General features: G+C 46.8%; 1 protein-coding gene across 1 annotated transcript in view; it reads left to right on the top strand.

The window, feature by feature from the left end:
- SMYD2 (SET and MYND domain containing 2) overlaps window positions 1-27,798 on the top strand; it is a 53,063-nt gene that overhangs the window by 14,531 nt on the left and 10,734 nt on the right. Inside the window, exons 2-6 of the mRNA XM_066261373.1 lie at window positions 5,354-5,417; window positions 16,437-16,547; window positions 19,001-19,061; window positions 19,772-19,896; window positions 25,774-25,841. Of these exons, the coding sequence (XP_066117470.1) occupies window positions 5,354-5,417; window positions 16,437-16,547; window positions 19,001-19,061; window positions 19,772-19,896; window positions 25,774-25,841 (429 nt within the window). The remainder of the gene's footprint in view (window positions 1-5,353; window positions 5,418-16,436; window positions 16,548-19,000; window positions 19,062-19,771; window positions 19,897-25,773; window positions 25,842-27,798) is intronic.

The raw sequence follows: 27,798 nt of genomic DNA, 5'->3' as shown, positions 1-27,798 counted from the left end.
ACCTATGAGGCAGAAACTATATCTTTACAAGGATTGGTAATTTTCCCAAGATCACATAGCCCTTTAAAGCACCAAAAAAGAAAAAAGGATTTGTGATGGGGAGGTGGGTAAAGTAACTCACCATGGTCATCAGATTGTGAAATGGGTATCAGGAAGGGTGGGCAGAAAGCTGAGGCTGTCTCTTTAAAAACTCACTCCTAGCTTCTAGAGTACATCCTTGCCCAGTGTGTGTCATTCGTGGTTAAGACAGGTTGCACTGTACAACATCTGCATTGCAGAGAATAGTGCTTCAATACTTGAGCAAATTGTGCCCTCAGAAAAACACTCAACCCCATTGGATTACCATCAGCCTAGGCATTCTGGAAGCACATTAGAACCTCCCAGGGGGTTTTCTAAAGACCCCAACACAGACCAATCAAATGAGAATTGCTGGGCCCTAGCCCAGACCCAGAAGGGCAGGGCGTGTGCTGCCAGGGTTGAGACCCTCAGAGGTTATTCGAGATTCACCCTTCACTTTCTGTGAGCTTCATTCCTTTGGGGTTATTTTCAGTTCATTCCTCCAGGTGATCTTTATGACTCTCTCTGATGAGAATTTTGTTTTCTTTGTTTTGCAGTCTTCCCCCAAACCTCCTGGACAATTCTGATCAGGTTACGTGGCAAATAAAAGATTTACAGCTGTGTCTTCTGTAGGAATAGAGTTTATTCCAAATGCCTTGTATACTCCTCCAGTGAAAATGGATAGCCCATATGAAGTTTCTCTCTGGCTAAACTTGTCAGTCAGCAGTAGTTAAACACAGGATCTCTTTCTCTGTCCTTTCTCTCCCCAGCACACGCACACGAAATGCAGGGACCAGCACAGCTCTCCCTAGCTATGGGAAGAGCTGAAGCATGCATCTAGATAATTTCACCAGGGCTCCCTCTCCAGCCCCACCCCACTTCATCTAGAACTGCTCCTACCAAAGCAGATTCTTTTTACTATCCACCATCTGCAACTGGTTACTTTCTCTCCTTCTGTGCTCTGTAGGCAGCCTGGCTCAGGAGGCTCTCTGTTAATAACATTCACATAGAACCAGGTAGTTGACTCCATAAGCATACATACAGTGAAGTCAGCCAGACATCTGTGTTGTTCCATCACCCAATTGGATTGGCAGAGGACATGATTCAGCATGGATGCACCCAGTAACTGACCGAGGAACACCTCCTAGATGGTCCCCACTGACAGACAGGGAGGGACCGCCTTGGCACAGACTAAATACAAAATCAGTCCTTACTGTATTCCAGCTCACGTCAAGTGAAATCAATTCCTGTGTCACAGTGGTTGAGGGGCCCTCCTTTTCGCTATGGCAGTGTTCCCTCCCCAAGTCTCATTCTGGAAAACAATCCTGGATCCTTCCTTCCCTTTGCACCTTTGCAGGCGCATTAATGGGATCCCCTTGGAGCTGAGACATAGCACAGACCAGAATGAAGAGTGCCTTTGCTTATGCTTTGTTACTACTCCTGTATTAGCTTATCCAAACACACAGATTGCTTTGGCTTCGTGTAGCACATGCTCCTGGGTAATTGTCACAATATTCAAGGAAGGATGTTCGTGCATGATGAAGACAAAATGTGAATTCTGATTCGGCTGCCTACTTGTGAGTGACCGCGTTGGGTTGGATATTTCATCCCTGGGATCCTGATTGTCTTCATTTGAAAAATAAGAATCTCCTTCAGGGAGCTGATGGGGTTATTAAGATAGATCAGCTTTTGGTCTTAGATCGTGCTGTACTCTTAGAAATTGAGAGCACTGAAGAGTTTTTGTTTACATGGGTTGTATTAATCAATGTTCACCATGTTTGAAATTAAAACCCAAGAGAATTATAGCTATTCATTTAGACAACAGCCATTACTGTTAACATTTTTAAAAAATGAGAACTACTTTCCAAAGCAAAAGAATTAGTGAGAATAGTGGTATTGTTTTTATAGTTTTGCAAATCTCTTTAATATCTGGATTTCCAGATGATGGCTGGATTCATAAATATGCTTCTGAGTTCAGTCTGGAGTATTGTGTAGTTAGGGTTAAAGTATAAGGAGAAAATCCAGCCGCAATTAGATATGTAATTGAAAGGGAGGGGTACTTTCATGGTCTTATCAGCTAATTGTAGATAGTCTTTGATTCAACACTCAAACTCAACAAGTGGTATTGTCTTAAAGGTTAGTCTGAAACCATATTCGTAAACTTTATACACTCTGTTACATTAAAATCTCTTGGTCTGTCTTGTATATTGACTCCTTTAGCCATGTATAATTTTAAAAAACATTATATGCTGGTCATTTAGAAACTATCGGTTCACTAAATTAAACCTTCTAAAAGTTGACTCATTTCCTAAAACCATATCAAAACAATCACAGTTGTTAATATTACCACCCGTCTCATCCAATGAGAGACTGTCACACTCAGGATAGTAGATATATGTTTTCCAAACTTCCAGTTTTTGCTTGAAAGGCCCTGTTTTCATCATTGGCAACAAATATTGCCAATTGTTTTCCTCAAAGTGATAGGCACACTTCATTCATTTCCATAACATATCTGCCAGATACTCAAGTTTGAGTAACCACCGTTGGTCTAACATTGTTCTTTCAAGTAAAAATGGTTTTCAAAGAAAAAGTGGCCACGTCAGTTTCCAACCGCAGCGGTCCCCACGTGCCTTCCCTCGAGGCGGCCCTCACAGGGGGTTGTGCTGCAGAAAGATACATTCTTCTCACTTCATCAGAGTGTCCCAAAGCCACAGACTGAAAAGTCGAGATTTAATAAAGCTAGTGTTGTTACTGCTTCGTCAGGGGCATCCTTAAGTGAAGCTGGCTTTCCCCCCTTTACTGTGAGTGTGTGGAAGTGGACAGTACAATGACCACTGGGCAGTTTGGTGGCTCTGACTTGATTTGTACTAAGACACCTGAAGTTTTACCCACCAGGCACCTTCACACCTCACACCTTTCTGCAGTGCAAATGGCAAGACAGTGGTGTTCTTCTGAAAACAGTTTGGACCTCACCAACTCCCCAAAAAGGTTTTCAGGACCAAAACTGGAGAACCATTGGGATCCCTCATAGAAATGATGTAATATTGCCAACACTTAAAAGTTTTCTTTTGCTTTGTTGTTTGTGGCTTATGTACTTGGTGACTGGCTGGGCTGAGAAGTCTGGCTGCTGGGAGATGGATAGTTTTGCTGAAATCCACTGGAGTTCCACCCTAGCTCGCCAGAGCCCTGCTGGCTTTTGTCTTTCTGGGATGGTACCTTGATGCTGAAACAAGCCTTCCATGTCAGCTTTATTGCTGCTGCTATGGGAAACCTGTGTACCGTATTTCCCCATTTATAAGACACACCTTAATTTTGAGGACTGAAATTTGAAAAAAAAATGTATTACATAAACTTATTGAACTCAAGTTTTATTCATCATAAAATTCATACAATTCCTCAACAAGTACGAAAAAGCGGGAAATGCAAGTAAAAGAATAAAATCTACAACCACTGTATAAGACGCACCCAGTTTTTAGACCTCAGAACTTTCAGATAAGGGTGTGTCTTATACATGGGGAAATATGATAATCCTTGCTTTTTTTTTTTTTAATATAGTGTAGAGCTAATAAGGATATTTTTGTGATAATTTCCTACTTCAGAGGCTCTTCAGTGATCTGTGTTTGGGCTTTGGACTCGTGAGCCCTTGAAATGTTGCATCATTTTCTGTTGTTTTCTGGAGGTGAGAGGGTAGGGGGTAGGCAGAACGTGGGTGTGGGAAGAGTGGGTAGCTTCAGTCAGACTCTTAGGGAGATTCTGGGACCTCGCCCTCGCAAAAAGAAACATTAAAAAATGACAGTTGCAGGCATTTGAATCGGGTAGCACCTACCCACCCATTATCCATCTGCAAACACATTTCTGCTTGGAAAGAATTTTGTAAGTTTCCTCCCGGGCTTTGCCCATCATTACTTTCCATCGCCTTGGCATTTCTTCAGGGTCCACATCACTGTGCCCTTGCTTATGTGCCACTTTATGGCTGTTGCTAAGGGCACCTTCTGTCCTTTTTCCCTGCTTAGAAAATGCAAGAGAGCAGAGACCGTGCATCGCATTTCTTCAATATTCTAAAATGAAAGGTCAAAGTTTGGAGCCCTTGAGATGCAACCTCAGGCTAGAGAAAACACTCAGCTAAACCCGTGGGCTCCCTTGTGAACTACTGAGATATGCCAACTTGGAATATTTATTTATGCCGCCACGGCAAGATGTGATTTTCTCCCACCCGTTCTTCAGGCAGCTCCTTGGGATCCAAGTGCCGTCATGAAAACGGCAAGGCAGCCGGTTTCATTCCAACAGCCGCATAGTTGGCACGCATTCTGGATGCCGTGGGAGTCGTGTGGTGACTGCCGCTGGCTGACAAGGAGCAGAGGAGGCTTCTGCAGCGTGATTCTATGCATATTCTAAAACACCAGCTCCTCCAGGCACTGCAGAGGGGGTGGCAATGAGGTGACTCAGCTTAGGGCAGCAGAATGCCCCTTGTGGTGTTGGCATTGCTGCAGCTCAGAAAACGGGCTTCAGTGCCGTGCGTGAGAATCCATACACTTCACAGATAGTGGTCTGATTAAAACGATGTGGTTGTTCCTCACTTCCAAATAATCCCTTAAGAGATCTATTGTGTGTGGTTTAATTCAATAGCTTCACAGTTTTTTAAAAAGCGTTGGCTTATCTAATGCAACAAACACACTGACATGGAGCAGTTGCAACTTCACTATCCCTGTCCTTTATGGGAAGCAAATAACATGGCAAGGCACAGGGAGTGTTGAGCTAATTAGAAAGAGGCGGAAGACTCATTCGCTCAGCAACATGCTGACAAGGTGAGTCTATGGACCAGTCACAGTCAATCATATTGTATTCAAGGATATGTCCCCATTTGCTGGGTTGCCTTGTTTTCAAAGTTAGCTTTCTGGATATTTGAATTACTGACATACATGTGAATCAGGCCCTAAGAGCCTTTGACTTGCCCAAAACTACCGAGTAAATAGCACAGGAGATGTTAGCAGCTGTGGTGTCCCAAGCCAGGCGCATGAGTCAAAGAGCACACCATTCGTCTCTCTGGAAAGCGCCCTTCACGCTGTCAGGGTCCGTAAATGTCGGCACGTGGACTGTTTGACTAGCTCACTCCTCCTCAAGGACTGAATCTGGTCAAAGTCTCCGTTGGGAAAATGCCACTGATCAGTGGGCGCGTAAGGTAAGGTGACTCTTGGCTCTGCTTTCCGACCAGATGGCTCGGATCATTGCATGATAAAATGTGCAGCCTCACGTTTCTGTGCCTCTCGCCACTACAGCGCCCTTTCTGTTTTTTAAGGAAAGAAGGATTGTCCAAATGTGGAAGATGCAAGCAGGCATTTTACTGCAATGTGGAGTGTCAGGTAGGTGCTGGGCCACCTGGCAGGGATGGGGAGGGGGCTCGTTTCCTGTGAAAATTGGGACCCCAACGTCCTTCTCTTCCTTGTCACGGCTGCCCCCAGCACCCTCCTAAGCCAGAGCTGGAAATTTAGTTGTGGTGTGGGATGTGGCTGGATGCCCCTGTGTGCTGGCCCAGGACCAGGGCAGGAACATTTGGGGGACTCATATAGGACCAAGAAAAGCAGCCAAAGGTGAAGTGGGCAAGACCCTGGGAGAGCATGCTGGGCACAGGCAGGCGTCTTACCCAGGCTGACAGTTTGCCCCCACGACCACCCGCCACAGATGGAACGTGCAGAGAGGGCAGATGAGAAATATTAAAATGCTACTTTTAAATTTTTTTAAAGTTTACCTCGTATAAATCTCTCCAGCGGGCCTCGTATCACCCTCGGGCTGTCTGAACCCAGGCTGATTCTGGCTAGACTTAGGGGAGCCTTGTTCTCAAAGTCAGCTTTCTGGATATTTGAATTACTGACATACATGCGAATGAGGCCCTAAGAGCCTTTGAGTCAGCCGGGCTGAGTGGGTTCAGGAGGCTGGCTGCATGGAGACCACGGGCCATCTCCTTTTATGGATAAACTTCGTGGGACTCCTGTAACCTGGGAATGGGAAGTGTAAGGCGGAGTTTGGAGGAAGACTCGTAGGTTCCTAGAGGGACTGGGCCTGGTGTCTTCAAGACTTTTCTACTAGATACTAGTTTCCCAAAATGTTCATAGGTATGCCACAGAAGAGGTAGGTGTTCCAAGTTCTGACAATCTGAATTTGGGGAGAATATGACCTTTGACCTCTGTATAGTCTTCTACCCAATCTATTTTTTTTTTTTTGTAATGAAACCCTATGAATACCCCTTGGGGAAATGCTGATGCTATTAAAAGTGACTGCAACTGACAGGGAATGACTTGGTGTCATTCACTCCCTCCCCTTGCCCCATCTACTTCTGATTGCCCGCTATTCCGTTTGTTTCCTCCTCTCCTCCCTGTGCGGTTAGCCTCCGAAGGCCCCCATAGAGCACTATGTAGCAATGGGAGAGCTTGCTAAGCCCTTCTGTCTTCTGACCGTGGCGCTCCAGTTGCAGCGGGCCCTTGCCAGAATGAGGCACAGGCCGTGCCATTGGCAAGGGAGTGTGTCCCTTGGCACCGAGGGCCATGGGCACAGTTCACCTCCCTGTCTCCCACGGCAGGCTTCCAGAGGTTGTCAGCCTGTGTGACAGTGAGAATATAAATGGGCTTGTCATGGAGTTTTCGGGGAGTGTGACTTCTTTTGAAGAGGAGCGATCGTACTTTGCTCCCACCAGTTGCAGGTAGAATATTGTGTGGTTACATCGCTGCGGTGTGGGGGATGTCAGCGAGCCCTGGGACTTCTATGATGTGATTCCAGGCCTGATAAGTTAGCTGTTTCTATATTTAAGTTAAACTCCTCTTGAAAAATTAACTCATTCCATTCTGGTTCTTTAGAGAAGCAAGGGAGTAAATCACATACAGTTCAGATGATATAACACAGACCAGCAGAAGGACGTGCACGCAGCTCTGCAGTTTACTAACTCTGTGAACTTGGCAACTCAAAGGACATCCTCCCATCTCCGTTCTGCAGACATAAACAAGGATAGTCATGCCCATCATAATGAAATGTAAGGACCAAGTGCTATGGTCCTTACTGAAAGATCTGTATGAACTGACACTGTGTCTAGCTGTGAGGGCTTATGAAAAATAATGTTACAATAGTTCAGGCAGGACTGAAGCTTAGGTTTATGTGAAGAATAATGTATACACAGCCTACTTTAGATTTAAGGAGCTTGTTTCTTTAACCTAAGAGAATGGGTGGGATCTGAGACCCAGAGAACACTAATGGTGTGCACTGTGTGAGTGATGCTTGTTACAAAATAAGCCTTCCCTTCTCTGATTAACTGGGAGCTCCGCATGAATAGAGAATGTCGGGACACATGAGATGCTCAGTTACCTCTGCATCTTCCTTCAGGCCTCACTAGGTGGCATTATTTTAATGAATCATTATGGCCATGTTGGGTTTTTGAGGTGGTCGTGCGGTGCCCCCCCCCCCCGGGAGCCACAGACTCTGAACTTCTAGGAATGCCCTCTGTCGGAGGTTTACATTAACCAGACGCGCCCACCTGTGTGCCCCTGTATAACTTCACAACAGGTGGTTTGACAGTCTAGACGTTCTTTTTCTGTAGTCAACTCATACAGGTGGTCAAATCATAATGAGATGGATTGGGGAGCAAGGAACCCCAGGAGGCAGGATACAGTCCTGTGATTCTAAGTCATGTTCAAAGACCTTAAGACCAAAACATCTTGCGATGTTCAGCCTCATGCTGAGTGGAGTCTTCCCTGCTACTCACCACATTCCTGGGCCAGAGCACCCCCTCCCCCAGCTCTGGAGAGCACTCTACAATTCCATTTTTCTGTGCTTCTGTAAAGTATCTAGTGACCAAGGGACCCTCCTAGATGGCAAGTGATAACACAGCTCCTGAAGCCCCTTGTTTCTAGAGGCGACAGGCTGGATTTGACCTGTAAGCTTCATTTTTGTTTCTTCTGGTTAAAGGAGGAGGCCGATGGCCAATAAGGTCTTCCATCTTTAGTACAGAAGGACTAAGTGCCAGGCAGTGGATTATAGTGACACAGAGCCGTCATCATAAGGGTGTAGTGCAGGGGTCTCAAACTTGTGGCCTGCGGGCCGCATGCGGCCCGCCGAACAATTTTGTGCGGCCCGCAGACTAATCCACGAAGTTCAAAATATTTTGGATAAAATTAAGTAAGCCTAGGGGCCTACTTGTATTTTTCATTTCTCTAGCATCCTAGCTAGATATTAGCTTAGTTAACAGCAGTTGTGATGCGAACTACAGTTTCTGGTCATTTTGTGACACTGAGTAAACTGCATGTACGATTGTGCTTGTTGTACTGATTTTTTTGTTTGTTTGTTTTCAACTGCAGTGAGAAAAGTGTTGCGTAACAGTTGCCTTTTGTAGACCTAGTGCGGCCCGCTGAACGGCTGTGATCTTGCTCTGCGGCCCACATGCTGAGTTGAGTTTGAGACCCCTGGTGTAGTGGAGTAAGTGCCTAGGAATAAATGGCATGCAAGATTGGCCTAACCTGTGGTGGCGCAGTGGATAAAGCGTCAGAAATGCTGAGGTCGCCGGTTCGAAACCCTGGGCTTGCCTGGTCAAGGCACATATGGGAGTTGATGCTTCCAGCTCCTCCCCCCTGTCTCTCTCTCTCTTCTCTCCCTTCTCTCTAAAAATGAATAAACTAAAAAATAAAAATAAAAAAAAAAATAAAGTCAAGTCGTGAGGGGGGAATCTGAGGCATATGCTCCAAATAAAAACGTCAGGGCTCCGCCCGAGGGAACGGGGTGGACGGGATCCAAGCAGAGGCTGTGCTGCAGGATAAGCCGTGGCACAAGCCAGAGCAGCGACAAGGAAGGTCCCTGCGGGATTTCTCCACCAAGAAAGCATAGTCCACAGGGCTAGTCCTGATTACCTGGGCCTTCTTTACAGGCAGACCCCACCCGCCTGGAGTCCTCAGGTGGTGACGCCACACAGAACACAGAAGAGGGCGGGGTTGGAATGAAGGTTATCAGGTTCAACCAGTCAGTAGATAAGAAAACAGTGTCCGCTCTGACTGGGTGAGCTGCCTAAGGTCACAGCGGGAGAACTGGAACTAGACAGTGGGGCTAGAGGGGGGGCTGTCACCGCTCTCCAACACTGTGTCTGAGAATCCTGAAGGCCCCCTAGGAGAGAGGCACTGCGGGAGTGTGTCAAAGAAAGAGAAGTGGCTGGCCCTGACCTGTTGGCTCAGTGGTAGAGTGTCGGCCTGGTGTGCAGGAGTCCCAGGTTCGATTCCCGGCCAGGGCACACAGGAGAAGCGCCCATCTGCTTCTCCACCCCTCCCCCTCTCCTTCCTCTCTGTCTCTCTCTCTTCCCCTCCTGCAGCGAGGCTCCATTGGAGCAAAGATGGCCCGGGCGCTGGGGATGGCTCCTTGGCTTCTGCCCCAGGCGCTGGAGTGGCTCTGGTCACAACAGTGCGATGCCCCGGAGGGGCAGAGCATCGCCCCCTGGTAGGCATGCCGGGTGGATCCCGGTTGGGCGCATGCGAGAGTCTGTCTCTCCCCATTTCCAGCTTCAGAAAAATACAAAAAAATAATAATAATAAGAAAGAGAAGTGGCCCCTAATGGTCCTGAAAGGGAAGAGCCCCTTGTGGTGTTGTCTCTGCCAGAAATCTCAGCGTGCTCTGCACGGGCTCCTCCCCGGGTTTCCTCTTTCCGGGGAGCACGTGTCTGAGGAGATACCAGCCCCCCCTCGCCACCCCCCCCCCCGTTCCTCCTCCCCACGCCCTTCTCTGGAACCTCAGTGCGCCAGGACTGTGCTGTGTTTTTTACAGTGTGGCTCTGCCTTGTCCCGTGTAGTTTCTCCTCTTCCTTCACTTGACTCAGCGTGATCCCGCCAGAGGAGAGATTTTAATTGACGACGAATGAAAGGGTAAATGGGAGGAAATATCAATACAAAAGAAACAGGAATTCCTTTTTAGTTAGGCTTATTTGGTAACCTGTGTATTTTAATGAACTATATTTATTTTTATAAATATGCCTAGAAAGCTGAGTGTATTTTCACTCACTTAAACTTCCATTTGAATCGCACCGTGGCACGTTTTAAGAGAAGAGTTTTAGGAAGTCAGTAGTTTTAGAGGAATCACCAGGGAGTAGAACTTTCTAGGGTTTTATTTCTTAACATTAACAAATGGGGGAAAAAATATTTATTGTTTTATAAATGGAGGTATCGATGGGGTTATAAGTGCTTTTGACAGTAGGAAGGGGTCTGCCCGGGCACGGATTAAAAACAAACAAACAAACAAACAAGCAACACGTATGAGGAGCACGTGGCTAAAGATGTGAGAAAGTCCTTGACCTTTATCAACTAGAAAAAAACTGAAGTGCAGCAAATGTCTCAGAAATGCTCACAGGACCCTTTCGTGGTCATGGGTGATTTAGTGAACGGGGCCAGAGTCCTAGGTTCAATCTTGGTTAAATTCACTTTTAACCATAGACACAGGAAGCCTCTTAGACTGGGCCACTCATTTTTATCATGTTTAGAAACACTTTTTGCATGTCTTACGGTAGGAAAAAATAAGCATGACTGGCCGAGTGCCTCCTGTCACTCTTACGCGGAATAAGAAACAAAGCGTATGCCCTCGTGCAGGGGCTTCCGCAGCGTTAGCCGTCTTCCTGTGAGATGGTCACATGCCTCTGCTCCATGTGCACTCTTCCTCTCGAAGGTAACAACAGGGGAAGGCAGGGATTGTGGTGTTTTCTTACTAGTCCACACTTTAGGAAAGCACATACACACGTGTGCAAATGGGCTGTGTCTGTTTTGAAGGCGCCATGAGAAGTAAGGAGACGCCAAATGCAAGAGTTAGTGAAGGGGACTCAGCCATAGGAATCCACTCTCCTGCGTCAGGAAGACAGTGTATCCTTTGCTCTGCAGAAAACTGGATGACTTAACAATCACCCTTTTCTTCCAGTGCTGGGAATGCTGGTGCATCGTGAGGCCATTTTGCAACTCTTTAGGCATCTTCAAGGACTTTTGTCTATGCACAAAAAAGAAAGTCACGCAGAGCCGTTAGTACGTTGGCTGAAAAACGAATTAGAAGTTTAAAAGGTACAAGAGGAGTCCATATCTTACTTTTACATAGATTTACTTGTTCAAGTTTATTGCACAAATGATCTGTACTTATTATAGAAAACTCAGAAAGTACAGACTGAAAGAATAGAAAGAGGCCCTGGCTGGCCTGACCAGGCAGTGGCGCAGTGGATAGAACATCGGATTGGGACACGGAGGATCCAGGTTCAAAACCCCGAGGTCGCCAGCTTGAGCATGGGCTCATCTGGTTTGAGCAAGGCTCACCAGCTTGTGCCCAAGGTTGCTGGCTTGAGCAAGGGGTCACTCACTCTGCTGTAGCCCCCCGGTCAAGGCACATATGAAAAAGCAATCAAAGAACAACTAAGGTGCTGCAACGAAGAATTGGTGCTTCTCATCTCTCTCTCTTTCTCTCCCTTGCTGTCTGTCTGTCCCTAACTGTCTCTCTCTCTGAAAAAAAAAAGAAAAAAAAAGAGAAGAAAGAGGCCCTGGCTGGGTGGTTCAGTAGATAAAGTGGGAACCTGGCATGCCAGAGGTTGCAATTTCAACCCCTTATCAGGGCAAGTACAAGAAGCAATCAGTGAGTACACAACTAAATGAAACAACGAGTTGATGCTTCTCTCTCTCTCTCTCTCTCTCTCTCTCTCTCTCTATGGGGGGAAGAAAAGAACAGAAAGCATATCATAATCTTACTTTTCCAGAGAAAATCATTACTAACACTTTGCTATATACATCTTTCTTAATCCTTCCTGTGCATTTTTGTTTGTATACTATTTTTCTGGAAAATGGGATCCGAGTTTACATAAAATTTTATAACGATTGCAATCAGGGCTTGAATTTAAAAAAAAATAAGAGAAAAAGTTTCAGAAAAACTGACAAAAAATGTTTTAAAAGGCATAAAGGGTTGCAAAACCACTCTGTGTACAAAGAAATTGCTAACACTAAAAAAATAAAGCTGTAGTCTCATTATTTTCCAATTTGTCTCATCTGATTGTTTGTATCTTAAGCACAACACTAGGGCACATTGCCTGTCAGTTTCTTTAAGATATAGTAGACCATCACTTACCAGCAGAAAGTGAAAACTTACTGTTCTGATAAATTTCACTTGATGAAACTTACGTTATTCTTCACTTCCCTGAAGTTACCCAGCTCTCCGTTTCTCTGCCGTGTGGGATGTATCACATTTTGGTGCTCATGCTTTTACCTTACGTTCTTATAAAGGCGAAGACCACATAAAGTCAAATACTTCATCTCCCATTCCTGCCTAGGGTCACTTACAGAGTTTATTGAATGAATGAATAAATGAACAATTAGCACTGTCTGCCGGTGGGGACACTGTGTCAGGCACTGTCCTGAGTGCTTCTCGCCAGCGAGCTGATTGGATCCTCACACGTCCCTTTGTGGTGACATGAATGTCTGATTACCCTTTGAAGGTCCTGTGTTTCATGGTAGTCTTCAAGCTTTGGATCTGATGATCCCTATTGGAAGGTGTAAAATCATAGACTCACAATTCTGGACCTGCTAAGTAATAAAAGCCAAGGCTCATGCTATTTACAGCCAAGGATACGGGCACAGTGGGATTAAGGGGTTTGTCTAGTGTCACGTTGCTGCGTCCCTGCAGAGCGGGCATCAAATGCAGGCTTCCTGACCCACAGATCAGGGCCCTGCCTTTCAGCGCTCAGCTCTCCCCTTCTAGTGTTCCTTCTAGTTAGGTTTCCTTCCCTTCCCTCTGAGGACATTTACCGCATTTTTTGCTCCATAAGACACACCTAGGGTTTTAAGGAGGAAAATAAGAAAAAAAAAATACTCTGAACCAAATGGTGTGTTAAAATATTTAATAAAATACCGTAGGCCCTGGCCGGTTGGCTCAGCGGTAGAGCGTTGGCCTGGCGTGTGGGGGACCCGGGTTCGATTCCCGGCCAGGGCACATAGGAGAAGCGCCCATTTGCTTCTCCAACCCCCCCCTCCTTCCTCTCTGTCTCTCTCTTCCCCTCCCGCAGCCAAGGCTCCATTGGAGCAAAGATGGCCCGGGCGCTGGGGATGGCTCCTTGGCCTCTGCCCCAGGTGCTACAGTGGCTCTGGTCGCGACAGAGTGACGCCCCGGAGGGGCAGAGCATCGCCCCCTGGTGGGCAGAGCGTCGCCCCCTGGTGGGCGTGCCGGGTGGATCCCCGTCGGGCACATGCGGGAGTCTGTCTGACTGTCTCTCCCCGTTTCCAGCTTCAGAAAAGTAAAAAAAAAAAAAAAAATACCGTATTTTTTGCTCCATAAGATGCACAAGCATTTTCCCCTCCACTTTGAGGGGGGGGGAGAGTGCATCTTATGGAGTGAAAAATAAGGTACATCCATAAATATCAACATCGTGTGTTTATATTAACATTAATTTTGTATTAGGTGTATTAATAGATAATGAATAATATTAAACTTTTTTCTCCCAGGAGTCCATTGTGGTTTTTTTGGGTTTTTTTGCTTTTTGTTTTGTTTTTTGACAGAGACAGAGAGAGAATCAGAGAGAGGGACAGACAGGAAGGGAGAGAGATGAGAAGCATCAATTCTTTGTTGCAGCACCTTAGTTGTTCAGCGATTGCTTTCTCATATGTGCCTTGACCGGGGTGCTCCAGCAGAGCGAGTGACCCCTTACTCAAGGTAGCAGTCTTGGGCTTCAAACCAGCAACCTTTGGGCTCAAGCCAGCGACCATAGGGTCATTTCTATGATCCCACATTCAAGCCAGCTACCCCAGGCTCAAGCTGGTAAGACCACACTCAAGCCAGATAAGTCCATGCTCAAGTCGGTAACCTTGGGGTTTCGAACCTGGGTCCTCCATGTCCTAGTCCGACGCTCTATCCACTGCGCCACTGCCTCGTCAGGCCCAGGAGTCCATTATGTTAAAAAACAGAGACACCATGTACAATTCAGAAAACCAACATCTTAAAGGCCTTTTCTTAGAGCTCCTGGGGTCATAAAGGACACTTGTTCACAGTTACTAATTACGCATCTGTCCCCAGCTGGCGTTCCCCCTTTTCCTCAGTATCCCAAGGCCTGAAGTCCTCTTTGTCTTTCTTTTTTTGCTCTCAATCTGGGGAGGGAGCTGGCTCACCCACAGGGAGCTGGACCTACTACCTGTTCCTACCTCTTGGCCTTATCCCTGTGCTCTTATTTTTGGCTCTGGCTAAAAACAGATCCTCTCCTCCCTTGTGCATATCTTGTCATTTCTCCCTCTACCTGCTCTTAGTTAAATTTGACACGGCGTTACTGAGTTCTACAGAACATTTTGGCACAGAACTTGAGCCAAGGGTCTGTGTCACCTACTGCATTAGATCATTAAGTGACATTGTGTCCTTCCTTCTGGGGGGTGGAGGGAAGGGCATGGGGAGACATCTTCATTCATTCAGCAACTTTATTGAGTTCCTAGCGAAAGTCAGGCCCTGTTCTCGGTTCTGCAGTTATAGGTGTAAGCAAAACAGCTTAAGTGTCTTTATTATAATGGGGGAGGGGGTTGATACTAAGCCAAACAACTAGTAAATATGTACTATATCAGGTGGTGAGAGGTACTAAGAAGAAACGTAAAGCAAGGGAAGGGAGTGATGGGGAAAGAACTGTTTTTGGTAGGGTATTCATGGCGGGTATCTTGACAAGGTGATGGGGGGCAGAGACATGGGAGGGTGAGGGAGGGTCTAATCAGGTACCTAGGAGAGGAAGGTTCCAACAAGGAAATATGGCTCATGCAAAAGGCCTTGAGGCAGGAGCACAGTTGGTTTGTTCAAGGGACAACGAGGAGAGTCTGTGGCCGACATGGTCAGGAGCCAGCAGAGGTGGGGACGACTCTGTCACACGTGGCCTCACGGGTATTCTAAGACTTTGCCTTTTGCGCTGAGTTGAGAAGCCATTAGAAGGTTCTGAGCGGCGAGACGGCATGATCTGAGCTTTGTGTAACAGGTTGATGACTGGGGCTGCCCTGTTGGTCACAGTTGGTAGGGGGTGGGTGGTAGGGGTCAGGGCAGAAGCAGGCGTCCCGGTTGAAGGCAAGGGCAGTCATCACGGTGAGAGGTGTCAGGGCTGCAGCAGGCCGGAGAGGTGGGTAGTAAGAAGCCATCAGATTCCGGATATATTCTGAAGGCAGAGATGATGGCTTTGACGGGCAGTTGAATGTGGAGTGTGGGGGAGACAGAGGTGGCAAGATGGGCACCAGGTTTCTGGCCCAAGCTCCTGAGAGAGCGGTCGTGCCATCTGGTGAGGGAGATAGGCAGAGGGAAGAGTGGACAGTACCCAACTCCTTCATGAGGAGGTGTGTCTGAAGACTCCCATCAGTTCTGAAACGTGCTCTGATGTTTCCCAAATAAAAAATGATCCCCCTCCATCCTCACCCCTCCAAGCCTTCACCCCATTCCTCCCAGTTCCTATGTCTTCTTCTCTCTCTCCCTTTCTCTCTCTCATTCTCTCAACTTCACTGCCAGCAGCCTGTCACCCCCTCACACGGCCACCCCAGCTTTATCGGAGTTAGTAGTAGTCTCCGTGGTATCCTCTCCGTTCTCCTTCTTCCCACACAAATCCTGTCACCAGCGCTGTCAGGACCACTTCCTCTCTACTCCTGACTTTCTCCCATAGTCTCCACAGCACCTCGTTTCCTTGTCCTTCCTGAGCCTTCCCGGGCTCCGTGGCATCTCCATCCTTCCCCTACCGAGACATTAGTAAATACTAAATTCTTTGCCCTCAGCCTGGGGCATAAAAGCTTCAAGATGTGTGAGAGGAAGGAATATAGTTTTCCTGTTTTATCAGCTGAGTCTCCAGGAAACCTGGATGCCTAACGATCTCCAGGAGGTGCTCCTACCAGACTCCCCGAGGACCCTTGACGAAGCCCTCACTTGTGTCTTGTTATTGTCACCTACCGGAGGCGACTAGCTGCTGTGCATGTCAGCCTCTTACGTGCCCCGCCGTGAGGCCAGAGCCAGCGGGGAGCCGCACGGCAGCAGCGCCAGCTCAGCGGCTCTGACCCCGAGCGCCCAGCCCTGCGCTCCGACGACCTCACCGCTAACGGAAGGGTGGCTGCGCCATCCGGAATGCTGAGAGGCTGCAGAAAGACGCGAGATGCTTTGTGAACAAACACGAAGCGGATTGTCTCATCCTGGCGACCTTGGCCGGGCCCGAGTCGAGCTTTGTGCAACCGTGCCTACCTTAAAGGATGTTTTTATCTCTAGCTATTGTGAGTGAGCATCATCGTGTTTTCCAAAAGGAAACATATTTCACTTGACCTTAGCTAGGAGGACTTATTGCATCCTCTCTTCTTGGACTTCATTCCCGTATGTGTGTGTTTCATACATTTTTTTTTCCCTAAACTTCCCAGAAGGAAGATTGGCCCATGCACAAGCTGGAATGTTCTCCCATGGTTGTTTTTGGGGAAAACTGGAATCCCTCAGAGACTGTAAGGCTTACTGCAAGGATTCTGGCCAAACAGGTGAGGAAATGGGATCATGTTCAAGTGCATTTTATTGTTATTTTCTTTTTCCTTAAAGGTCGGAAGGATGAGTGACTGGCCTGTGGTGATCATCTCTCTGTTAATTGTTCCTGGTCTCCATTCCCTGTCACAGCCATGGGGACGGGTGGGAACAGAGCTCCAGGTGTGGCCTGCTTTGTCACTGCCCTATGAAACTGGGATGTCGCTCACCCCAGGCCAGGAACACAGCCGCAGCTATTAAATTCTCAGCTTTTTCTTTTTTTTTTAAGAGATAGGATTGCATAGAAATATATGGTTTCTGAAGGCACGAACACCTGATTGAAAATAATTAGCGCATCCTGATCAGCAAAGCGTTGAGATTTACCGTTTACTTTCTGATTGGAAGAGGACGCCCCACACCCCCATCCTAGGCAATTTCTGCTCTTCTTGTCCCTTATACGTGTCCATGTCTAGGCAGGTCAGGGGTGGGATGGAACAGCCAGGAAGGTGTAGGCAAAGGAGAAGGGAAGGAGGAGTGGAAACCTTGAAACCGCGACAAAGGGAGACGGGAAGAGGGTCAGAGAAGGAAATGTTCCTGCAGGAACGTGGCAGCCATCAGCAGTCCCCGCCAACGATGATCCCAGGACTGGCTGTCCTCTCCTTGTTTACTCACTCCTCACTGATGGCACGTTAGTGAGACGCCTGATCTCCAAAGGACCAAACTAAAAAGAGGGGACAAAACCGCCACGGACTTGGAACTTGGGACACAATGCAACAGGGCCGCGTGGCGCTCACACAGCACGTGCGTCCACGGGGGTGCTCGCGAACACTCAGCGGGTGGCGGAGCCCCTGCGCTCTAGGTCTCTTCAAGCTGAGATTTCATCCACCTCTTCTCTATGCACCAACTCCCTTCGAAAACTTTGTGTATTTTTTTTTTTTTTGGTTTTCTTTTTATCCAAGCCAAGTGTGATCGTAATGGTTAGTACATGCCTGCCCCCAGACTAAGCTGAGCTCCTGGGCCGCATAAACAGAAGGAGAACATTTCGGAGCTCTGAGCTCACCGACCTGTTATGTTCAGCTGGGTCAGGTGCTTGCGTAAATGCCACTGTGCCAGCTCGGGGTCAGCAGAGGTGTTCAGGGTGCCTGCAGGGGGAGACAGAGAAGTCAGGATTGTTTTCCCTGGAGGAAGTTAACATTCGGATCCTTACTAACAATTATCTTTAAGTTATATGCAGAGTGCTTGGTCAGAAGGCAAGGAGAGGGGAAAAGAGTGTGATGGGGTGAAGTGTCAGGGGAAATAAACCATTGAATTAGATCTGTTGGCTTCCTGGGAGGATTGGGTGACCATGTGCTGGTCCCTGCCCCTCTCCACACACACACACACACCACATGCACTCATTGATGTTATTTATAGTGTTGTGATGAAGAATTCTGAAGAAGCTAGTGTACTTTCCTGAATGAAAAGCTTCCCCAGGCAAGATGAACTGCTAATCTTATAGAAATGCGTCCTGTGAATGGAAGACTTCCGCTCTCAGAAAGGACTATTGAAATGTTTTGGCACCAGGAGAGTCTTCAGAATGCTACGCTGAGTGTGTACTAGTTTCATTCAAACTTTTATTATAATTACTACAACTACTAATAGTCCATTAAATGAAAAGTTACCTGGCCACCTTTTCATCTCTACAGGACCTAATGATTAAAAAAACAGACCATTTGTATTCTAGTAGTTTGCAAAGCATTCGGGGAGACGGGCTACCCACCTACCAGGAGGAAGCTTAACATGTTAACTAGGGAGGTGAGCGCGCCCTGCTAGACCACCTGTATACCCAAATTGAATAGCCCGATTACAAAGACACGCCTCAGGGCCAGCTCTTGAGCTCTGCTTTTGAACTCTTGTCAACACCAAGTTTATTCATGTTCTCAAAGCCTAGCAGGTTTACTATTGTTAGCTCCTCTTGGGATGTCTAGAACAAAGCCAGCAACACGTTTAAAGCGAATCTGGGCTCACAGACACAACCCAAAGTGTTCCTTTTGAAACACAGAATTTGAGACCATTTTAGCGTATGCTTAAAGAAAGTGTAAAATGGATGGGGGGTTTGATTTTTTTTTCCTTTTCAGAAGGAGAAATAATAAATAGGACGACTCATCCATAGACTCAGTCCTTTTAAGTCAGAGCCCTAAAAAAGTTGTTTTCCAGCCACTGTTCTTTCCCCGTAACAAGCATTTTTGAGCCTACTGTGTGCCCAGCATTATTGGGGTGTTAGGAACGCGGCAGACACTTTAAAAAGCTTTTCAAAGGCGTCTTTTGGATTTGGACGTTGGGCACTCAGAGCCCCAGTGGTGGATTCTTGGGTAGCTTTCTGTACCTTCATCAAGAATTGTTGCTTTTCCTTCATGTGGATGTGAACGTGAAAGCTCATTTGGCCCTGGTTGTTAAAAATCTATCTCTGTGTGATTTCTTCCCCAATTACTAGAAAAGCCACCCAGAGAGAACACCCTCAGAGAAACTGTTAGCCGTGAAGGAGTTTGAATCACGTAAGTCTCTCTGTGGCGGGCGGACTAGTTATTATTGTATCTCTGCATTGAATGGGGGTAGACAGAGTTGGAGATGGGAAGGGATGGTCCGCTCATCTTAGTGCTGGTGATGATTTTATAATCAATAGTTTTTATTCTGACTTACGTGCTATTTTGAAAAATGGCTGTAACTTTTTATTTCTGAGTAGACAGGATTACTAGGAAATAATTAAGGGGAAGTAGGAACTTGCAGGGTGAATGAATTACTACGCCCTGAGCCACCGCCCGCGGGCTCTCCTGGCACACGGAATATTTTTGGATCTTTGCTGAATTGCAGTCCTTTAAACAGCTGATATCCTTACAGAAAGACTTTAAAATCCGGGGCTCTTCGGCTTCTTGACCGTGACACAGATTCCAGGGCCGAGTTGGGGGCGGAGGGGCTTGACTGGACTGAGGCTGGGTATCAGACATTGTCACTCATCCCCGACTCCTTGCTAGTGGTCAGTTGACATGTCATGTCCTGAGTGACCTCCAGCTGTCAGGGGAAGAGAAGAAAGAGACGGCATGCTTTTCTAACCCCTGGGCTCATCCGTTAGAACAGACGACGAGGAAGAATGTTTTCTGGGGGCCCTATGTATTTTTCCCTTCTCCATGCCGGGTGGAGGAAGACAGGGGCATGGCTAGGAACCCAGAGTCTTCCAGCTGGTGAATAAAGATGTGTTCATCTCCAGATCTGGATAAACTAGACAATGAGAAGAAGGATTTGATTCAAAGTGACATTTCTGCTCTCCGTCACTTCTACTCCAAGCACCTCGAATTCCCCGACAATGAGAGCCTGGTAGCACTCTTTGCACAGGTAAGGACGCTGCATCGGGCAACACTGCCCGTCACCTTTCCCTACCCGAGCCCCTGACCCCAGCACACCCTCAGTGGAGATGAGCAGAAATAGAATGATGGCATCTATGAGGACCAGGTTCTTGACCTGCTGGGCCCTGTTTTGCATGGCCTTGCTAGATGGCCTTGAGCAGGCCAGGGTCCAGCCGTGCGGGCTCTCCAGTTGCTGAGTGGAGCACAAGACATCCTCCCTCCCTCTGCCTCTTGTGGCACAAAGACCTTCTGAAAGCAGTGGCGTTGCTCGTGACCTGTCCCATGGTGTACGAGGAGCTCTTTGAAAAGACCACTGGAGGTTCCTACATAAACTTTACTTCCCTTCTTATAAACCTTCCATTCTGACAGCTCTACTGATATATCCCTACTAACACTGTGTTGATAAAGCAGAGGCAAATACAGATGTCCCTAGAGAGAGGCCCCCTCTGATGGCCTGGGGAAGAAGAGTCACCAGAGCGAGGAGTCCCAGTGGGTGTAGGCGCAGGAAGGCTTGTCCGAAATCTTCAGAGAAGCCTGGGTTTGCCAAAGCCCAATACAACAAGAAATTCGAGAAGTTTCTAAACAAGGGAGACTGGAAAGCAGCTATGTGGAACGGCTGAGGCAGGGCTCTGTTAGAACAGGGGAGAAAGTGCAGCCGGCACCCTCGCTTCCTGTGGTCGTGAGGGTGCCCTTCCTGGCCCACGGGCTACATGGGATTTCCCTCCCTAATATACTCGCATCCCCCCACCCGCCCCCACAAACTGAACGTGTCATTGAAGGTGACCCTCCAGGGAGAGAAATACTGGAGTAATGCCCCATGGCACAAGCAGCTACATTCCCCTGCCAGAACCTTCAGTCTCTAAATGCATAAAAGAGCTTGGGCGGAAACTCACACGTTGTTCTTAGAACAGGACAAGCATCACCTGTGTACCCTTTACCCACGTCATTACATTTCCAGGAATGTTTCCTAAGGAAGCAATCAGAGATTATGGGCAGATAGGCATGCAATCTTTTACTGTAGGGTTCTTGTTGAAACAAAAGAAAAAGGAAAGGGAGGGAGGAAGGAAGGGAAGGAGGGAGGGAGGGAGGGAGGGGAAGGGGAAGGAGGGAGGGAGGGAGGGAGAGAGGGAGGAAGGAAGGAAGGAAGGAAGGAAGGAAGGAAGGAAGGAAGGAAGGAAGGAAGGAAGGAAGATTACAAATGGCCACCAGTAAGAGTCAGATAAATATATATATATATATATATATATATATATATATATATATATATATATATATTTGTATTTTTCTGAAGCTGGAAATGGGGAGGCAGTCAGACAGACTCCCCCAACCGGGATCCACCCGGCACGCCCACCAGGGGGCGATGCTCTGCCCATCTGGTGCATTGCTCTGTTGCGACCAGAGCCACTCTAGCACCTGGGGCAGAGGCCAAGGAGCCATCCCCAGCGCCCGGGCCATCTTTTGCTCCAATGGAGCCTCGGCTGCGGGAGGGGAAGAGAGAGACAGAGAGGAAGGAGAGGGGGAGGGGTGGAGAAGCAGATAGATGGGTGCCTCTCCTGTGTACCCTGGCCGGGAATCGAACCTGGGACTTCCACACACCAGGCCGATGCTCTACCACTGAGCCAACCGGCCAGGGCCAGAGTCTGATAAATAAATTATGGCAGATGTTATTATATAAGTCATATTTCAAGAAATGTCTAAAGACATGGAAAAAAATGGATGATATAACATTAAGTGTAAAAGCAGGATAAAAATGTGCATCATGAAAATACACATACATGTGTGAAAAACAAATGCAAGTTCACAGTTTGTCATCCAAGTTTTGGGACATTTTTGCTTTTTCACTACATGATTTTTCTAGATTTTCTACAATGAGCATATATAATTTGAGAAAATTCCAAAAAAGAAGAAAATGATTTAAGAAGCACCCACAATTCTCCCACTTTAAAAATTGCACACATAAAGAAAGAAGTAAGTCTCCATCACTTCTCCAACCCACTCTAACACCCCAGGAGCATGACTGTTAACAGTTTGATGAATGAATTCCTTGATAGGTATTTTCTATTGTGTAATTGTCAATTAGAAAACAAAGCTGCTCTTTGTAAAGAAAAAAATGGGTTCAAGCTATTTGTATTAAAGCAGTAATAATGAAAGCCTTCCTGTTTTTCATACTATGCTGATTTTCAACATACTTTCCTAAGCATTCTAAAATAGTGGATTTGGGTTACAATGGAAAGTTGAGGTACTGATGTCTCATACATTTAAAAAAAAACTAGATAAGTGAATTCTGGGGGGAGGGTTAGGTGAGGCATGTTATGTGAGACAGCAGAGGAGGGGTCATAAATACAGTATCTTCTCCACTTATAGCTGAAGAAAAGGTAACTTCTACTCCAAGACAGTAAAGCATGCTGGTAGGACTTCTCAATAGTGACATTGTAGATTTGGGACCGCATTTTCGTGAACAAAAGTCAAGGCACTTGATCTCATAAGCAGAAGTATATTTGTGGTGAAAATGACAAGAGTCTTTGAATTTTGAACTGACTTAGAAAATCAGAAGCTAGATACAAATATATGTATGTATGTGTGTGTGTATATATATACACACACACACAGATATGCACACACATATATACACTCACACATATAAAACCATAGATAATTAATTCTATTCATCAAATCATAATATCCATTCTGAGATTGTGTGTGTACACAGAAATACACATATACAAGCACACACGCATATGTATCTTTTTTCATGCATAAATTTGAAGAAGAAACATTCGGCTTTCCCAAAGAAAACTCTGAAACAAAAATGAAGAGTGCTGGTGGGCTCTGGCCCTGCCCCTCCGCCCCCAGCCGCAAGTCCGCTGTCCCCGCCCCTGAGCCCGCCCCTCTCTGGTTTGTGGGAGGTGATGTGGGTAGCGTGTGGCCTCCACAGCTGGCAGCAGGAGGTGACTGCCCCCCTTCTACTGCACTGCCCCTTCCCCCGCACTGCCCCTTCCCCTGCACTGCCTTTTCCCCTGCACTGCCCCTTCCACTGCACTGCCCCTTCCCCTGCACTGCCCCTTCCACTGCACTGGGGTGCATTTGAATCACTGGGAACATGTGCACGGTCAGGAAATGTATTTTTGGTGTGCAGCCTACATCTAGTCTAAATGCTAATTATGGAATAGCTTTAGCAAGGCACTTAACGCCTGATTTGACTTGGAAAAAAACAAAAAGGACTGTGGCCCATGCATCTTGCTTAACACCCAAGTTCACTCTTCTTCTCCAGGGATATAGCAGAAGGGAGGGAGAGCTGACAGGCAAGTATGCAGTTTGGCGTCAACACTGTCACCACCTCCGAAAAAGGAATGAGGATGACATGGTGTGTAGGGGAGCCGTTGCTCATGAAGAAACACACTCACTGTCGCACAGAAGAGGAGGATGGCAGAGGGGCTAAAGTGAAGGTGGTCAGAGCACATGTGAGCGGGAAAGTATCTGCAGTCCTAGACTGGTCCAGTGAGCTGTGTGCAGAGGGAGAGACGAGGAAGCAAAGGAGCAAGTGTCCCATCCCCACAGTTAGCCTGAACCTAGATCAGTTCTGAAAATCGTTGCTAAATTCTCTCATTCATTCTGCTAACATTTACTGTCCTCTCGTGGGGACCAGACACTGCCAAAGCACATTAGGACCCAGTCTGAGACTAGATCTGTTCGTTCAGTACTTCCTAAGGTCCAGGACACATCGTTCATGCTCCGTGAAGTTTGTTGAATGAATGACTGTCCTACTTCAACTCTTAACCTAATGTTGATTGATGATCATTGCTGAGTGGTATTTGGTTAATGTCCTGATGACAATAAGTTAGGACACCTGACGCTGGCACAAAAGAAAAAGGTGTGCTAAGTCTGCTACATAGAAGTGCCCAACATTTCAGGATTTCAAAGATTGTGTATTGTTCTACTGACACTCAGTAATCTCTTTTTATGTTGAAAATTGTAGACACTGATTGTAAATATGTTGAATTGTAAAAACTGTAAGTCAGAACCATCATAGTCTTTACTTCTCTGTGTACCAAGATTCCTATGCCTTTGACACATTGGCCCTTTAATTTTAAGAAAATCACCACATAACATTCATAGACCAGAATGATTTTTTTAAGAAACTTGGTATAGTGTAATGGAACACTTTTGTGTCTGACAACTTTGCTGTCAAGACGTCCAGTTTGAATTCTGTGTCCTTATTTTCTTACTTGCTACTTATGTGGCCTTGAACAAGTTACTTAATCATTGACCTCTCTGAGCCTCAGTTTCCACATCTGTAAAATGGGTTATGCCAGAGTAGTATTGCAGATGTAAGAGAGGGTAAATAGGCGGCCCCTAGCACTGTGCCTGCCCCAGAGTATGTACTCTGCAGATGCTAGTTTCCAGAGGCCCGTTCATTGGCCTGAAATGTACCAGTGTGGGAGGGCGTGGTCCCAGCCCACAGGGCAGAATCCCTCAGTCTGCACGCCTCACAGACGGCCTCCCCAGTCGCTTGGGAGGAGCACGGCTCTCTGTCTTTGCTGCTGGCTTTGGACAAGTCAGTGCTCTTCTCTGACCTCAGTTTCATCATTTGTCAAGTAAAGAGACTGAGTCCCCTTCCAGCTCTGAACTTCAGATACAGATGAAAGCAGCCACTGAACTGTCTCCCAACAGACTGGGTGCCTCTGGAGGGCACAGATTTTGCCATGTTCACCCTGTGTGCACAATGCTCCTGAGAGTTCTCAGTGAATGTCTGTGAAAAGAATGAATTTAGGGAACATAAAATTGGGGATGCATATTCCTCATTTTTATCCTGCTAGTGCTAAGCTAGACTTCCAGAATGGTGACAGTTGCCCTTGGTACTTCGTAAATGTAACATCTCATTTCAAGGATGAGAGAGTGGCCAGGGGTTGATTTGGCTGGCCACGAAACGAAGGTCTCAGCTCCTTAGCGTCAGGCCCTTCTCCCAGTCAAGGGGTGGACCACTGTTAGATCAGCTCTATGAAGTGCTAGTGCTAAGCTAGACTTCCAGAATGGTGACAGTTGCCCTTGGTACTTTGTAAATGTAACATCTCGTTTCAAGGATGAGAGAGTGGCCAGGGGTTGATTTGGCTGGCCACTAAAGGAAGTTCTCAGCTCCTTAGCGTCAGGCCCTTCTTCCGGTCAAGGGGTGGACCGCTGTTAGATCAGCTCTATGAAGTGCTAGTGCTAAGCTAGACTTCCAGAATGGTGACAGTTGCCCTTGGTACTTTGTAAATGTAACATCTCGTTTCAAGGATGAGAGAGTGGCCAGGGGTTGATTTGGCTGGCCACGAAACGAAGGTCTCAGCTCCTTAGCGTCAGGCCCTTCTCCCGGTCAAGGGGTGGACCGCTGTTAGATCAGCTCTATGAAGGCTTTCCTATTTACCACCTCCTCTTACGTGATGGGTACCAGATCAAGTGACTTCTGTTTTAATGAGAGAAAATCGAAGTCATGGGACCCAGAGACGGTCTCAGGATCGCACTACAGATCTGTGGCATAATAGGATTGGACTCCTGAAATACTAACTTCCCTTCAAACGTGCAAATTGTAGTCCTTGAACGTCAGTGATCTGTGCCATTGATTGGCCAGCATGGGTAAGTGGGTAGGTAGGCTGGGCTAAGAGTGCTTCCTCCCGGCTATTCTGCCTTTATTTCTTTGCACACGGGGCTGATGGGTAAATTTTGTTTGAACAAAGGACGCCTTGGCCAAAGGAAAGGTTTTAAAATCACTAAGCGAGGGCATCTGCCTAGTTAATATAGTAAAGGTCAGAATTAAAGAAGTGCTTTTTATTCAGAAAGCAGGTTTAGCTTGTTTTTTCCCCCCCCTTTCTGCCCCCTTCTCCCGCAGGTCAACTGTAACGGCTTCACGGTTGAAGATGAAGAACTTTCTCATTTGGGATCAGCAATATTTCCTGAGTAGGCTGAGTTTGACTTCTTTTCTTTTTACTTACTTAACGATAATTTGACTTAAAAAAAAAGAAAATAACCTACCTAACTGCATGTAGTCGACGTGAAACTCCAAGCGAATTAAGATACCTTTTCATTCTACCAGATTTCAAAAATATTGCCCCTACGTTTAAGGATCCGGAGGTAGTAGTTAAAGAGAACAGTTACTTATTAAGTCCTGCTAGGTCGAGAGCTGTTATTAAAGGATATTTTATAGTGTGCCCTGCTGAGAAAATGTACTTTTTTTGCATATCTTTGGTTATGGAAATCTCTGGGTTTCTTGCACTCAAAGTGAAACATTAATTGCCAACCAAGTTGGCATTAGGCTTATGTGGAGAATATATCAGCTCTTCTCCATCTGTCCTGTTTGAAAGATACCGGTATAGAAATAGCACAATTTGGAGAAAGAGTATACTAAAGCAGTGAACTAAGGGGAAATTTCTACAGAACTACGGGAGTTTTCCTTACTACAGGAATACTCAAGTAATTTTTAAAAGGTTAGCCCAGTGGTCGGCAAACCGCCGCTCGCAAGCCACATGCGGCTCTTTGGCCCCTTGAGTACGGGAGCAAAGGCCAGTTTAGGAGTACCCTAATTAAGTTAATAACAATGTACCTACCTATATAGTTTAAGTTTAAAAAATTTGGCTCTCAAATGAAATTTCAATCGTTGTACTGTTGATATTTGGCTCTGCTGACTAATGAGTTTGCCGACCACTGGGTTAGCCCATTGACCAAAGGAGAGTTTCATGGCTCAGACTTCCATGGATTGCCATCGTCTTTCTGAGGGGATGAGTAATTTTCACAATGCATCATGCCCTGCAGTCAAGCCCTGGCTTCACAGATGGAGCAAAGGATACTTCCTGCCTCCCCTGTCTGAGTTAATCCACACTGTAGATGATTCTGTCGAAAGTGATGCTGCTTAATATTTACTACAGGGGCCTTTGGTTTTGGGTTGAAGCAATTGTAGGAAACCTTAACACCCACGCATGTGCGTGGATGGCATGTGAGCTCCTGCTGCCTGCCTGGCGTCACCCAGCTCTGTGCATCCCACGGGTCCGAAGGAGAAAGAATCTGTGCAGGGCCACGTCTCCCGAGCCACCCCCACAGGCTTCCCTGAACCACAAAAGCAAAACCTTTATTCCCGTAATAATATTGCCCCTGCGGCCAAAATGGTGTCCTCTGACGTTTGAATTCCAATAGTATTGGGGGGAGAGGGTTTAGAAAGAAGCTCCTTTGGAATTTTTCCCTTGGGAAAAGAACGGAGAAAAAGAGAACCATCAGGAGACCCTGTTCAGGGGGCAGGTATTGACGCCTTCGGACGGGCAGTGAACTTGAATGGGTCTGCTGTCAGCATCTGAAAATAAGACGAGAGGCAGGTTCAGAGGGGTGTGGTCTGAGGTCTCACCCTTTTCCCTGAGTTCCAAGGAAATAATGATGCTAAGCAGAGCTGTTTTAGGTGCTTTGCCTTTAGTGCATTTCCTCCACTTACATTAAAAAGACATCGAGGAAGTCTGTCTTGAAATGGAACACAATACTTCTTCAAGATGGCTCTAGAAATCGGCTTTTCCATTACCAAGGACTTCAGGTGCATTTGTTTATCAGGTGTCCTGGACCCGATTCCCTGTGCGCCACTGGCCAGTAACTCGTATGGGCTGTGGCACATGGTGGAGTGACCCGCCCCAAGGTCGGAACAGGAAAGCGGCTGCATGCTGGTCCAGGCTCAAGGCCAGCCGCAAACTTCAGTCAGACCTCTGAGCACCTGGGCGGTGGGGGAGGGCGGCTCCCCGGGTCCACGGCAAACCCAGGGCAGCTCATCCTTGTCGGGCTTCCAAACCGCTTTGCCTTTATTTTTGTTCTTGGGGCAAATGGGAGAGGGGTTTTGGTTGCTGAGGGTTTAGGCCAGCGACAGTGACGACCAGAGCAATGA

The sequence above is a fragment of the Saccopteryx bilineata genome, chromosome 2, assembly GCF_036850765.1.
Source record: "Saccopteryx bilineata isolate mSacBil1 chromosome 2, mSacBil1_pri_phased_curated, whole genome shotgun sequence".
Taxonomy (NCBI): Eukaryota; Metazoa; Chordata; class Mammalia; order Chiroptera; family Emballonuridae; genus Saccopteryx; species Saccopteryx bilineata.
The sequence above is the reverse complement of the archived record's forward strand: the minus strand, read 5'-3'. Positions and strand labels throughout refer to the sequence as shown.